Genomic DNA, 16,165 nt, shown 5'->3' on the forward strand with positions numbered 1-16,165 from the left:
ATTAACTGTTTACCGGCGATCGCAAAAAAAAAAAAAAAGTAAAGTGTAATTCTCTGTCCTCTGATGTGATTGCACATCAGAGGACAGAGAAATAGGGGGATTCGGGGACCCTACAATACTCACCTGTGTCCCTGGATCCTCTTGCTGCTCCTCCTGGCCGCCGGCAAAAGAAAATGGCGGGCGCATGCGCAGTGCGCCCGCCATCTGTCTCCATCTGCTGGCCGGCAGGAGAACAGCAGTTGGGGCTAAAATTAGGGTTAGGGCTAGGGTTAGGGCTAGGGTTAGGGCTAAATTTAGGGTTAGGATTGGGGCTAAATTTAGGGTTAGGGTTGGGGCTAAATTTAGGGTTAGGGTTGGGGCTAAATTTAGGGTTAGGGTTGGGGCTAAATTTAGGGTTAGGCTTCTTTCACACTTACGTCGGTACGGGGCCGTCGCAATGCGTCGGCCCGACATACCGACGCACGTTGTGAAAATTGTGCACAACGTGGGCAGCGGCTGTAGTTTTTCAACGCATCCGCTGCCCAATGTATGACCTGGGGAGGAGGGGGCGGAGTTACGGCCACGCATGCGCGGTCAGAAATGGCGGATGCGACGTACAAAAAAAGTTTCATTGAACGTTTTTTGTGCCGACGGTCCGCCAAAACACAACTGATCCAGTGCACGACGGACGCGACGTGTGGTCATCCGTCACGATCCGTCGGCAATACAAGTCTATGGGCAAAAAACGCATCCTGCGGGCACATTTGCAGGATCCGTTTCTTGTCCAAAACGACGGATTGCAACGGAATGCCAAACGACGCAAGTGTGAAAGTAGCCTTAGGGCTAGGGTTAGGGTTGGGGCTAAAGTTAGGGTTAGAGTTGGGATTAGGGTTAGGGTTTGGATTAGGGTTGGTATTAGGGTTAAGGTTTGGGATTAGGGTTACGCTTGGGATTAGGGTTAGGTTTGGGATTAGGGTTAAGGTTAGGGTTGTGATTAGGGGTGTATTGGGATTTGGGTTAGGTTTGAGATTAGGATTAGGGATGTGTTGGATTTAGGGTTTTGATTAGGGTTATGGTTAGGGTTGACATTAGGGTTGTTTTGGGGTAAGGGTTGTGATTATGGTTAGGGTTAGTGATTAGGATTATGGATCAGGTTGGGATTAGGGTTAGGGGTGTGTTGGGGTTAGGGTTGGAGCTAGAATTGGGGGGTTTCCACTGTTTAGGTACATCAGGGGGTCTCCAAACACGACAGCCAATTTTGCGCTCAAAAAGTCAAATGGTACTCCCTCCCTTCTGAGCTCTGCCGTGCGCCCAAACAGTGGGTTACCCCCACATATGGGGCATCAGCGTACTCGGGATAAATTGGACAACAACTTCTGGGGTCCAATTTCTCTTGTTACCCTTGTGAAAATTAAACTTGTGGGCTACAATATCTTTTTTGTGAAAAAAAAAACATTTTTTATTTTCACGACTCTGCATTCTAAACTTCTGTGAAGCACTTGGGCATTCAAAGTTCTCACCACACATCTAGATAAGTTCCTTGGGGTCTAGTTTCCAAAATGGGGTCACTTGTGGAGGGTTTCTACTGGTTAGGTACATCAGGGGCTCTGCAAACGCAACATAATGCCCGCAGACCATTCTATCAAAGTCTGCATTCCAAAACGGCGCTCCTTCCTTCCGAGCTCTGCCGTGCGCCCAAACAGTGGTTTACCCCCACATATGGGGTACCAGCATACTCAGGACAAATTGGACAACAACGTTTGGGGTCCAATTTCTCTTGTTACCCTTGTGAAAATAAAAACTTGGGAGCTAAATAATCTTTTTTGTGGAAAAAAAAAATATTTTTTATTTTCACGACTCTGCATTATAAACTTCTGTGAAGCACTTGGCAACTCCGCAACAAATGAGCAGATCTTTTTAAAACTGCGGTTTTGTGCGGATTTGCCTGACTCAGTGGGTGCAGAAACGCTGCAGATCTGCAAAAAGAATTGACATGCTACGGAAAATAAAACGCTGCACATCCACACTTTTTTTCCGCATCATGTGCACAACAAATCTCAATTTCCCATTGACTAATTGCTTGTGCACTACACTGCAGATTTGATGCAATTCTGTGAGTCCAAAAACGCCGTGGAAATCAAAATCCGCAACGCGTGCACATAGCCTAAAACTTACTTTTTTCATTAGCAAGTGTTTTTCATTATTTTTTAGTAATTTTATAGGATGAAAAAAAAAATCTCTTATTCTCCCCTCTAGGAAAAGAATACGGTACATTAACTGTACACAGCAGTGTATTGCTATCAGTATAATTTGCCTGTAGTCACATCCTGCAGTACAGATCAACCACAAAATTCTTGTGACTCAGCAGTTAGCATCTGTGTCTGTAATGTTAAAGTTGTGAGTTCAAGACCAGGGAGGCTCACGGGAAAAAAAAAACAAAAACATTTTTTGTGATTAATATTATTTTTAATACTTTCATAGGAACAAAAAAAAAATTTTTCTTCACCTCAGTATACAGGCACCATAAAATACATTGTTATATACACAATGTATTTCTATGAATACTGTATGTATACTCTGCTTCTGGGTTCATTGACTGCAGATAACCAATTTCTAAAATCTCCAGCACTGTGAGTTGTGGCTCACTGGTGAAGCAACAGATTGTGGACACTGAGCTCAAGTCCCGTGGAGACTGATTACAGGAGGCAGATGAAGTGAATATATAATTTAATTCATAACTCAGCAAAGAAGCAGCCCTGCCCCCGAGCAAGAGCTCCGGGAGCAATGAAAACGTTGGAGAGGTGAGTATCGCAGCCAGGAGAACAGCTGGGATGCGGGACTGAGCCCTCAAATCGGGACAGTCCTGCCAAATCCGTTCCGGTTAGGAGCTATATAAAAGGTCAGTTCCACTTCCTAAATTTAAAAAATGTAAACATTTATTATGTAACAAACACAACCTAAGCAATACAAATAAAAACATTTAGAATTTTGCATATTGTACATGATAACCAATAGAAACATGTAAATGGACACTATCACTAAAGTAATATCAAGTAGTATTTAGTAAAGAAGAAAGTGTAATGCAAATGTACAGACAGTAAATAATGCAGTATCAAAAGAATATCTAAAAGAGAATATGGAATAACTATGGAGTAAAGTGCCATAACGAGATTCACCAGGCTAAATTGGCTAATAAAAAAAGATCATATGGGAAAAAGGCCCCCCCCCCCCACATATTGCCACAAGAGATGGCTTCCTCAGGCGTCATTATCTCAGATATTCATCACATTTACATAACTTTATTGGTTATCATGCCGGTCATATTGGTTGTGTACCAGTGCCACTTTCTGGCCAAGGAAGCCGGTTTTGGCACAATATGCACGATTTTAAATGTTTTCCTAAATTTAGGAAGCACAACCATTTTTTTCTACGTGTCTTTCCTCTTTGTTGAACTGCATTTGTCTTATACATACATTGGTGAACACTCCATCAGTATACAGGTGGTGCCTGCTCCATTGCTACTTTTTTGGCATTTAAAATAGAGTACTAGTGCTTCAATATATACTGTTTACATAAACAGGTTTATGTACAACAGCAAAGAGTGTGGACTAGTGTACCTGTTTTCCTGTGTAGAGCTTGGCTATGGGAGTTAGTAGCCGGAGAAGATTTTCGTCCTGTACCGTTGCCATGTTTGTTTCTTGTAGCCCAAGCAAGCGCGCAACCTCCATAAGTAGAAGAAAAGCTCCACGGGCTTGCACCTAAGAAAATCCAGCACATGCAAAGTTAATGAGCTCAGATCAACTACAAAGATGAAAATGTTGCCATCACTCCGATGAAGGTAAAAACATCAAATTGAAGCTTTTTCCACTGTGAAATCGATCATTATAGATAAGTGAAACATTCATGTAGAACAGCGTTATATAACACCATGTAAAAGCAGTATTTTTGAGCCACATCCTTTAACCCTTTAAAGACCTAGCAGAGCTGAGTAAAGCAGTTTATTTTTAAAACTTCTCTCTGGAGATATTAGCTTGTAACGTTATGCTATAGTTCAATTATGCATCACCAGAGATTTATGTAGGAGGCTGAAAAATCATAAACATAAAGCAACAGAAAAGGCGAGAAAAGAAAATACGCATGTCTTCTAACTGATCTCTGCAGCAAATGTGCTACAGTACATAAGGGCCAAGTTATGCATCATTACAATCCTTGACAAATCTCATCTCATGGCAGTCAGTGTGAGGGCAGTGTTGTGAGAACTGTCATCACTGGGAGATGAGAGCTGAAGGGTTTGTAATGATATAACTCAGCTCTGCTGTCTCTATACAGCAGCTGCAGAGAAAAGTGAGAGGGCGTGTCCTTTTTTGCCCTGTCTGTTGCTGCCGGCTTACGATTTGTGAACCTGAAAAGGGGGAAGAAGCACACACCCCCAGAGACAAATCTCTGATAATGCCCAATTGAACTTTACATAAATTGTAACCTAAATGTTACAAGCAAAGAGCTCTGCAATGGAGAAGAAAAATTACCCGTGCATCAATTTTTATTCATTCTATGCTTTGTGTCAGTTTGGTGAAAGCTACATTCTTGTAGTTTTTTTTTTTTTTTTCTTACCGTTTTCACTGCACGGGATGAATAACTGTTTTATAGCTTGGTCGTTCCAGACTTGGCAATGTGTGCGTACTTTTATTTGTTACCCAAAACCTGCATTTTTAGTGCAAAACATTTTTTCTCATTTTTTTTTTCCAGAATTAAGAATTTCGATTTATTTTACATGTATTTATATACAGGCTACCGTAGCTGGCATACCCCAAGGTCATTACTTGGCCTCGGATTGCCCTCTTTCTGTTAACCATTTAGATGCCACTATTAAAAACGGCATCTAAGAAGTTAATCTCTTGTAGCAGGGCGTCAGGGTTTTTGCCGACGCACTCGCTGTTTTTGTCAGCAAGTTCTGTGACATTGCTGAGATGGTCAAAACCCGTCATGGCAATCGCTGGGCAGGACCAAACCTGATTGCTCTCCCTGGCACTGGAGATGAGCAGCTAACTGGCCAGGTATCAGTTTATTAAAACGTCACTGTAATTTTTTGTGAGGACAGTTTAAATCAATCACGTACATTTATGGCTTAATGAGTAAATGCACCACATCCTCACATGTACCTGTATGTGATTTTTTTTGTTTAGGGGCTAATAATGATGATGAATGTGATGGATTTTAAAGTAAAAGAAAAAAGTGACAATAAAAAAAGAGTCTGTCACCCCCAAAACAATGAGTGCATTCTCATGAGGAACTTAGCCCAGCGATTCAGCGATTTTCACCCATTCTAATGGCTGGGAAAAAACACAATGAGTGCGTTTTTTATGCAGCATTTTTCCTGCCAAGAGACACATTTTTGATGCTGAAAGGTATGCAACAAGCACTTAGCGTGTGCAAATAAGCTAATAGCTTGGCATTCCTAAATCAAAAAGCAAAGAACAGATTAGCCGTGACTAGAGCTTTAGAAATACTTTGATTATGAGAAAAAGAAACAATCTAGGATGGGCTTTTTGCTTCCAAACAAATTAACAGTGGTGTGGAAAAGGGGCGTCTAGAAAGAGGTTTGGGGTCAGACTGAAATATAATACTGTGACTTTTAAAATGATAATCTTGTATTTAAAAGGTTATGTCGTCTGTAAACCCACTTAACATCTTTTATTGAAACATTAAAGTTCAAAGTAAACTCTGTCTGTACACAATTACTGTATAATTGTAAAAACGCTATCCTCACTTCTGACTATACGACAAACAGCATAATGAAGTGAGGAGTCTGTTCCACGCACTCCTCTAAACCTGCCATTAATCAGCAGATGGCAATAATTATCAAAGCCAAGTGACCTGGCTATGGTTTGTGGAATAACAAGCCACTACACATGAGGGCATGCATGTACTAGAACATTTGTAATTAAAATTTTAATTTTGTGTGGTGCACAGCAGATTTCAATGCTGTAAAATGAAGACTTTGTTTTACTCATGTTGGCAGCAAACTGAAATGTATTTAGTATGAGGGCACTCTATACTATATTATAAACCACAAACATACAAGGAATAGATATGAACAATGCCTGTATCAAATCATTAATTTCATATTCATAGTAGCTAGACCCTTAGCTCCCTTCTACCATGTGATGTCATTCCCCTGGGAGTTAAACAATCCACACTGCTACGTGCGGGACATATGTTTGAATAATTAAACTTGCATTTTTAATGGGTACCATAGATAACCTTGATGATGTGGGATGACTAACTGTCTAGCCTTTGAAATTTTCAGACATGTATTTACAAACGGAATAATGCAATTATACAATATATTTGAAGTATGAGCTCTCTCCTTATCTGTCCTGCACTCATCCTCTTCTATTACAGGAATAGTATGAAGGGTCTGTAGAAAATAAGTCTTCCCCCCTACAATGAATGGAGAGGTCTATCATGTGAGAGACAGAATCTTAAAATAAAAAAAAATAAAAAAAAAACAGAAAATCACATTGTATGATTTTTAAATAATTAAATTGCATTTCATTTCATGAAATAAGTATTTGATACAATAGAAAAACAGAACTTAATATTTGGTACAGAAAACTTTGCAATTACAGAGGTCAGACGTTTCCTGTAGTTCTTGACCAAGTTTGCACACACTGCAGAAAGGATTTTGGCCCACTCCTCCATACAGATCTTGTCCAGATCTTTCAAGTTTCGGGTCTGTTGCAGGGAAACCTTGAGCTTCAGCTTCCTCCAAAGATTTATTGTTGGGTTCAGGTCTGAAGACTGGCTAGGTCACTCCATGACCTTTATGTGCTTCTTACGGAGCCACTCCTTATTTGCCCTGGCTGTGTGTTTCGGGTCATTGTCATGCTGGAAGACCCAGCCACGACCCATTTTTATTGCTTTTACTGAGGGAAGGAGGTTGTTGGCTAATATCTAGCAATACATGACCCCATCCATCTTCCCTTTAATGCGGTGCAGTTGTCCTGTCGCCATTTGCAGAGAAACACCCCAAAGTATGATGTTTCCCCACAATGCATCATGGTTGGGACAGTGTTCTTGGGGTTGTACTCATCTTTCTCTCTGCAAAAAATGGCGAGTGGTGTCGATACCAAAAAGTTATATTTTGGTCTCATCTGACCAAATGACCTCCTCCCATGCCTCCTTTGGATCATCCAGATGGTCATTGGTGAGCTTCAAATGGGCCTGGACCTGTGCTGGTGTGAGCAGGGGGACCTTACGTGCCTTTCAGGATTTTAATCCATGACGGTGTAGCGTGTTACTAATGGTAATTTTTGAGACTGTGGTCCCAGCTCTCTTCAGGTCATTCACCAGGTCCACCCATATAGTTCTTGGCTTATTCCTGACCTTTCTCAGAATCATCTTTACCCCACAAGTTGAGATCTTGCATGCAGCTCCAGACCGAGGTCATCTTGTGCTTCTTCCATTTTCTAATAATTGTGCCAACAGTTGTTTCCTTTTCACCAAGCTACTTGCCTATTGTCCTGTAGCCCATCCCAGCTTTGTGCAGGTCTACAATTTTGTCCCTGGTGTTCTTAGACAACTCTTTGATCTTGGCCATGGTGGAGAGGTTGGACTGTGATTGGGTGTGTGGTCTGGTGTCTTTTATACAGGTAATGAGTTCAAACAGGTGCAATTAATACAGGTAATGAGTGCAGAGTAGGAGAACGTCTAAGGTTATGTGCACACGTTGCGGATTTTGCTGCGGATCCGCTTTCCATGCGTTTACAGTACAATGTAAAGCTATGGAAAAAGCAATCCGCAGTGCACATGCTGCGGAAAAAAAACGCGTGGAAACGCTGCGGGTTACATTCCGCAGCATGTCAATTCTGCGGATTACTGAGCGGTTTACATTTGCTCCACAATAGGAATCCGCAGGTGTAAAACCGCAGGAGAATCCGCACAAAATCCGCATAAAAACCGCGGTAAATCCGCAGTGCCTTTTACCTGCGAATTTCTAAAATCCGCTGTGGAAAAATCCGCAGAGGACCATTCTACGTGTGAAAATACCTTTAAAGAAAAACTATAGGTCTGTGAGAGACAGAATTCTTGCTGGTTGGTAGGTGATCAATTATTTATTTAATGCAATAAAATGCAATTTTATTTTTAGATTCCGTTTCCCACAGTTAAAGTATACCTACGATAAAAATGGCCATATACTGTATCTTACCAATAGTGCATTATTCACATCGATGAATTTGCTACATTGTGCTAATTGTGTTATATATGTTATGTCCAATAACTGCTATACATGGATACTTTATTGATTGTATTCTATTTTAAGTATTTTGCATATTATGACAGATAATTTCTTGCTAGCTGTCATGGAATTGCATTGGTGTTTGATCTGTGTATACAATGTGGTAATGTAGTTATTGATGGCTCATCCCTCACTTGCACACGCTTTCTCACTGTGTCCGTGGCTCCTCCCAACTCTCGGCGTCAGCACATGGTGGGTGGCTCCGCCCCCAGCCATGTGACTACAAGCGGCATCCTGGTTCACATAGCGATACATGCATCACTTCCAGTGGGGGTGTGGCTTACTAGTGAGGGAGACGCCACTCACTATTTGGCGGCATTTGAGGGGCAAAAGGTTTATAAGGCTGCACAGTGTGTGTTTGCCCCCTGACGAAGACCGGACTGAAAAGCGCGATGGGGCAGGCACACACACCTCTCTGGAGCTGTGGTTTATTTTCTTAGGTAATATGATGGCTGTTACATTATGGAGATTTGTATCACATTATGTTATTGGATAAGAATTATTGTTATGTTTTTAACCTTTACCTCTGAGATAATATAATTTGAATTATAGATTGTATTTACAATACTTACAGTATACCTCAGATGGAATAACGGTAGTATACATATATAGGGAGACCCACGGGGTAGTGTGCCCTTGTTTATAGTAGCAACTTACACACTGATAGTCCCTACATGTTTACCTTCCCTGTACGGTTTCTGTTTTAGCGATAACGTTTGTAAATTTTTTAACAATTCTGGACTAATACATCATTTGTTGCTTTCGCAATTGTTCTTTGTTCATGTTTTTGATGTGTCCATTACTATGATCCATCACACCGTATATATAAAATGATAAGGTTAAGTGATATTGATTAATATAGCATAACGTGTGTCTGTTGGTGGGGTATATTGTGTTTACGATAAAAACAGGGATTTGTGTAAAATTATTTTCTCTGAGCCAATCATTGGGGGACACAGGACCATGGGTGTTATGCTGCTGTCATTAGGAGGACACTAAACAAATACACAAAAAAGTTAACTCCTCTTCCGCAGTATACACCCTCTGCTGGCTCTCTCATGAACCAGTTTGGTGCCAAAGCAGTAGGAGGTCACAAACAGAATTGCAATATGTCAAAACCACTAAAGACTACAAGCCAACGGGCTAACAGGGTGGGTGCTGTGTCCCCCAATGATTGGCTCGGAGAAAAAGGATTTTACGGTGAGTACACAAAAATCCCTGTTTCTCCTTCGCCTCATTGGGGGACACAGGACCATGGGACGTCCTAAAGCAGTCCCTGGATGGGAAAACGTCACAATAGGTGAAACCTTGCGCACCCAATACTTAAAGAATTAAGAGGTTAAATGAAGCCTACAGATGCAAAACTGCCGATTGCAGAATCTGTCTGCTGACAGCCGCACCAGAAAAAGCTTGAACATGAATGTTGTAATGTTTAGCGAACGTGTGAAGACTGGACCAAGTCGCCGCCTTACACACTTGCTGTGCGGATGTCTGGTGCCAAATGGCCCAGGAGGCCCCCACTGACCGAGTGGAGTGTGCCTTAATCCCCGCGGGGATAGGCTGGCCTTTGACACGGTAAGCTTCTTGAATCACTGAACGAAGCCATCTGGCTATCGTGGCCTTAGAGGCAGGCAAACCCTTTCTGTGACCATCCGGAAGCACAAAAAGGGCATCAGCTTTGCGAAAAGACGCTGTTCTGGAAATGTACTTTCTAAGAGCCCTCATCAAGTCCAGAGTATGAAGGGCTTTCTCAGTACGATGTACTGGAGCCGGACAGAATAAGGGTAGGACAATGGCTTCATTCAAATGAAAAGACAAGACGACTTTAGGTAAGAAGGACGGAGACGTCCTGAGCACCGCCTTGTCCTGGTGGAAAATCAAAAACGGAGGTTTGCACGACAAAGCTGCCAGTTCCGAGACCCGTCTGATGGATGTTATTGCCACCAGAAAGGCAACTTTCTATGAAAGGAGAGAGAGGGAAACATCCTGTAATGGCTCGAAGGGAGTCTCTTGTAAAGCACTGAGGACTAAGTTAAGGTCCCAAGGTTCTAAAGGCATCTTGTACGGAGGGACAAGATGTGAAACTCCCTGCATGAAGGTCTTAACCTGAGGCTTGGAAGCTATCCGTTGCTGGAAAAGGACGGAGAGGGCCGAGATCTGGCCTTTGAGAGAGGCCAGCGCTAGGCCTGAATCCAGACCCGCTTGGAGAAACTTCAGAATGGAGGGGATGGAAAACACCAACGGGGAAAGACCCTTATCTTTACAACATGAGAATAAAGTTCTCCAAACGCGATGGTAAATACAAATGGAAACAGGCTTCCTAGCGTTGATCATGGTAGATGCCACTTGATGAGAGAACCTGGCTTGGGCTAGGATCCAGGATTCAATGGCCAGGCCGTTAAACTGAGAACTCTCGAGTTCTGGTGGCAAATGGGTCCCTGGGAGAGAAGGTCCGGAAGATCTGGTAACCTCCAGGGAACGTCGGCAACGAGATGCATTAGCTCCGCGTACCAAGCTCGGCATGGCCAGTCCGGAGCAACAAGGATCACCGGATCGCCTTCCGCTTTGATTTTTCGGATGACCCTTGGGATCAGCGGAAGAGGTGGAAAGATGTAAGGGAGACAAAATTGGCTCCATGGGAGAACTAGGGCATCCGAGCCGATGGCTAATAGATCGCGGGATCGGGCTACAAAGACCGGAACCTTGGCATTCAGCCTGGAGGCCATGAGGTCCAAATCTGGAGTGCCAAAACGCTGGCAAATCCCGAGAAAGACTTCCGGGTGAAGAGACCACTATCCTCGGGCTAAGTCCTGGCGGCTGAGAAAGTCTGCCGCCCAATTCTCTACCCCTGGAATATGAACTGCGGAGATGAGCGATTGATTTGCCTCGGCCCATTGTAGAATGTGCGGAACCTCGGTCATCGCTCTTCTGCTGCGAATGCCTCCCTGGCGATTGATGTACGCCACAACCGTGGCGTTGTCAGATTGGATCTGTACAGGACGTCCCGCCAAGATATGATGGAAATGATGAAGAGCCAGTGTTATCGCTCGGATCTCAAGGATGTTGGCTTCGTGAGCGGACCAACGTACCTGAGATGTGTGGTGACGAAAAATCGCTCCCCATCCGAGGAGACTGGCGTCGTTGGTCACTACCAGCCAGTGAACCGGGAGGAAAGACCTTCTCTGATCCAAGGACGACTTTGCAGTCCACCACCTGAGAGATCGCCTGATTCTGGGTGCCAGGCGAAAGGGAGGCTGGATTCTTGTCCTATACTGAGATCAAAGCCTGCTGCAGGGGACGGAAGTGAAATTGGGCAAACGGCACTGCCTCGATAGATGCCACCATTTTCCCGAGTACGTGCATGGCGAACCACAGGGAGTGAGAGCGGCCCAGAGATAGCAATTGGGTTCCCCGGATTAGAGAGGAAATCTTTTCCGGAGGGAGAATTACCAACCCTAGGGAAGTGTCCAAGATCATCCCCAAAAAGGGGACTTGCTGGGATGGAACTGGTGATAATGTCTCCATGTTCACCAGCCAACCTAGATGAGACAGTGTCGATGGTGACAGTGACGTTCTTTTCATCTCTTCGCAAGCCTGATAAGATGGACCTTTGATGAGAAGATGGTCGAGATATAGAAGAATCACCACGCCCCGGGAGTGTAGAATAGACATGAAGGCTGCCATGACTTTTGTGAATACCCTGGGGGCTGTGGCGAGCCCGAAGGGCAGAGCGGTGAATTGAAAATGATCGTCTCCAACTGCAAAGCGTAGGAATCTTTGATGACTTTCGAAAATTGGGATGTGAAGATATGCGTCCTTGATGTCGATTCCACCGTGAAGTGGCGCACAGAGGAATTTGTTCAACAACTTCAGGTCCAAAATGGGACGCATGGTTCCGTCTTTCTTGGGGACCACGAATAGGTTCGAGTAGAAGCCCTTTCTGTGGGAGAAACCGGAATGTTAACTGCGCTGTTGCGGAGGGCTTGTAAGGCCTGGTAAAAGGGAACTGCATGCGCCTTGGACCTTGGAAGACGATACTGAAAGAAGCATGCCGGAGGGGGGGAGATGAAGTCGAACCTGTATCTGGAAGACACGAGATCTCTGACCGACTGGTCGTGAACGACCGATAACCATACTTGGCGAAACAAAAGTAGACGGCCGCCTGCCTGCCTGTGTCTACCGGACACGGCCAGAAGTCATTGAGAAGAGAATTTTTGGGAAGGGGCACTTTTGGGCCTGGATCGGGGAGATCTGTTTCTCCAGGAATTAGAAGGTCTGAAGGAAGGTTGTGAGCCCCTGCCTCTGCGTGGGGGGCAAAAAGAGCTAGCTGGAGCGATTGCGGAAGACCAGCCTGTGGTGCCCCGAAAGGGTTGGAAGCGAACCTGGGATTGGTTCCGAAAGGGGCGAGTGGGCCTACACTGAGGGAGGAATTTGCTTTTTCCGCCAGTAGCGTCTGAGATAATCTGATCTAGTTGATCTCTGAACAGGCGCCCATGCTGGTACGGCAGTGAAGTCAAAGATTTCTTTGAAGCGGCATCTGCCCGCCATTCTCGGAGCCACAATGCCCTCCTGATAGAAACAGAGTTTGCGGCCGCAAGTGTGGCACAATTAGCCGCATCTAGAGAGGCATGAATAACGTAATCCCCTGCTCGGGCAATCTGATAGGCGAGATTGAGTACATCGGGCGGCAAGCTATTGTCTATACTGGATTTCACTATGGCCTCGGCCCAGGCCACCATAGCGCTAGCTACCCCAGTGGTGGCAAATGATGGCAATAGAGTTGCTCCGGCGGCCTCAAAGACCGACCTGGCCAAGCTGTCAATCTGACGATCAGTGGGATTCCTAATGGAAGACCCATCCGCCAGAGATAAGAGGGTTTTTGAAGCGAGTCTTGATATAGGTGGATATACTGTAGGGGACTCAGTCCAGTCCTTTCTTAGATCGGATGAAAAGGGGTACCGAGCTTCTAGCGGCTTTAGGCCCGAGAAACGCTTATCTGGGCGGCTTCTATATCTTGTAATAATGTCTGTAAACTCAGGGTGGTTGGTAAAAAAACCCTGTGAGGCCGTTTTGTACGCTTAAAGGACACTGGGTGGTCCTGATTAGTACCGAGCACATCGTCTATTTTTAGAGTGTGATTGACAGCCTCGATGAGGGAATCAATAGACTCCTGGAACTCAGGGGATTCCGGGTCTGGGGCGACATCGGATTCGTATTCTGAGTCGTGCTCACCGTAAGCCCCTGGAGAAGGGGTACGAGATACGGAATCAGCGGATGAGGAAACATCAGAGTTCTGTGGGGATGCGCCATGGGTACGCTTCCTGGAGGAATGTGTACTCCCCATCACTGTCCGGCCCCTGTCTGAAGACTGTTGTGCAGCTGGGAGCCCCTCTATTGGGGGTAAGGCAATGCCCTGGCTTGAGGATGAATCACAAAAGGATTCTAGGGCCCATGCGAGGGAAGCCATGGACTGTGTCAGAGAAGAAGCCCACTCAGGGGGGCTGACACTGCTGTGCTCTACAGTAGCGGGGGGGGGGGGGGGGGGCTCCTGAGAGGCTGAAGCTTCACAGAGAGGTTTTGGATGTTTCCGCGGTAGGGAAGCATTGCATGAGGTACATGAGGCATAGATCACCATGTGCGTTTTATCTGCCTTTTTATTAGTCTGTGACTGAGACATGTTGCAGACGTTTGTAGGGAGCTGCAGATGCTGCTGATAGCTCTAGTGATGTGCTTGGGTTAGCAGAGTGAGCCTGCAATGGAGGGGTTAACTATGTGCAGTAGAATGGGTAAAGCAGCGTGCGCTAGCTTACCCAGGTCCTGCGTCCGTGCCCCCAGTGATTATCCAGAAAAGATTGTCCTGCCGCAGAATAGACTCCTGGAGCCAAGCTTCCGTTGTCTAGGAAGTAGCCCCCGAGAATGAAGTCGGCGCTTCTCGTTTGCAACGAGAAGTGCCAGAAAGAGTAGGTGGAGCTATGGGAGGGATGCAGCTGCAATATGCAGCGTCCCGAGAAGAATGCCGACCGGCGAGCGCCAATGTAGAGTTTTGGAGTCGGCCGGGATCTTGGCCTACTACGGCCAGAAACCGGGGCCTAAATTAGCGGCCGCGGTCAGAGCAGACAGCCGCCTTCAGTGGTGACGGCCTGTCAGCGCTGGGGGGAGCTGCGGCCAGCGCTGTGGCATGCCACGACCAGCACTGTGGTCGCGGCAGAGGGGACAGCTCCAGTGAGGACCGGGGGGGGGAGTTGGGGGCTCAAACGGCGGTGATGCCCTGCAATGACGCACAGGGAGAGAAGACACCTTGTATTTATCCCTTCTGGGCTCCGGACCTCCGCACAGGATCCCTGGAGGGGGGAGGGAACGAGCCTTCCTCCCCCTGCCGACGGAGTGCATTTGTCTGCCATCTCCAGCCTCCAGGTACTCACGGTTTCTGTAGGGGGTCTATGGCACTTAATTCTTCCTCAATCCACAATCCCTTTGATAGGGAGGTGGAGAGGGTCCATTTGCCTCCTGGCATCAGCCGCTTTCTGACAGTGGTGGTGCAGGGGTACATAGCTGCTGCAGGGAGCCTCCGCTGCAGGAAACAGCTTTTCGGTAAAGGCCTGGCTCCGGAAGGGGGTACGTGAGGGCGACACCTCATGTTTCCATCCGTTGTTGTTGTGGGGAGCGTGGACCCATTAAAGGAGCGGTCGCCCCTAAAAAAGGCCAGGCAGACATAGAAGTTGCAGGAGGGGGTACGGGGAGGCGACACTCCGCGTTCCCGCCTGTTGATGTTTTAGGGAGTTCGGGACCTTGAAAGGCCCTGTCGCCCATCCAATCAGTGAAAAAAATGGAAAAAAATTGAAAAATAAAATAAAGTCTGGGTCTGAAATCAGACCCTTGTGCCTCCTAAAGACACTAAGCAAAAACTGGTTCACGAGAGAGCCAGCAGAGGGAGTATACTGTGGAGGAAGAGTTAACTTTTTTGTGTCCTCCTAGTGGTAGCAGCATAACACCCATCGTCCTGTGTCCCCCAATGAGGCGAAGGAGAAATTACAGACCTCTCCAAGCTTTGTAGGTGGGAAAACTTGCAAAATTGGCAGTGTTTCACATACTTATTTTCCCCACTGTATATGAATTTAATACAGCGCAAAGGAGGAAATCAGAAAAATTATAAGAGCTTCCAGCTTCACAAGCAATTGTCTGATTCCCTTGAGGTTTTTATTGAGCTTCAAGATGTAATTAAAGGATTTCATTATTCGGAGTTTTGAACTTTATCTAGTAAAAACCTGTTGGAGCACCTTTTTTTTTTTCTCTTTGTTGGGGTTTTCACGTAAGATGTGTCAATCAGCTAAGAGGCAAGTGTTGATAATTACAGCCCACACTACTGTCAACAGGTCACAAGTGCAAGGATTCAAAAAGCAGTGATGTAGACTGCCATATGCGGGCAGTATTGATATGGAGGGAGACAAGTAGTCACCAGTGAACTTTACTGACTAAGTGAATATCGTCTCTGCAGGATCAAAAAAAAAAAATAATCACACTAAGTCTCTGCATATGTATGGTATCAAATTTAGTTTTACTCAATCCTTATTTTTTAAAATATTAGATGTAAATATACGTTTTGCAAGATTAGGTAAAGCTATGTATACATGTTCTGGATTATGCACCCGCTAACATTCCCCTTGAATGGGCCATTTCATTCCCCAATTACATGTTCCAGAAAAAATCTGTTTACAATAAATAACATGCTGTGGATTTTAAAATTACTTCCATCAATGCCACACAGAAAAGCCATGGATTAGACCCAGTTGTATTAAAATTTTCAGTGGATTTCCTTGTGGCCAGACCATGTCATGTAACCATGCCAGGGGTGGGAAATTAATTTTCCCAAAAGGTTCACATGGGAGA

The 16,165-nt window shown here is 45.1% G+C and overlaps 1 protein-coding gene across 1 annotated transcript in view; it reads right to left on the minus strand.

The window, feature by feature from the left end:
- LOC138672052 (acyl-CoA dehydrogenase family member 11-like) overlaps positions 1–16,165 on the minus strand; it is a 239,854-nt gene that overhangs the window by 51,334 nt on the left and 172,355 nt on the right. Inside the window, exon 11 of the mRNA XM_069760128.1 lies at positions 3,597–3,737. Coding sequence (XP_069616229.1) covers positions 3,597–3,737 — 141 coding nt within the window. The remainder of the gene's footprint in view (positions 1–3,596; positions 3,738–16,165) is intronic.

Source organism: Ranitomeya imitator, chromosome 1, assembly GCF_032444005.1.
Source record: "Ranitomeya imitator isolate aRanImi1 chromosome 1, aRanImi1.pri, whole genome shotgun sequence".
NCBI lineage: Eukaryota > Metazoa > Chordata > Amphibia > Anura > Dendrobatidae > Ranitomeya > Ranitomeya imitator.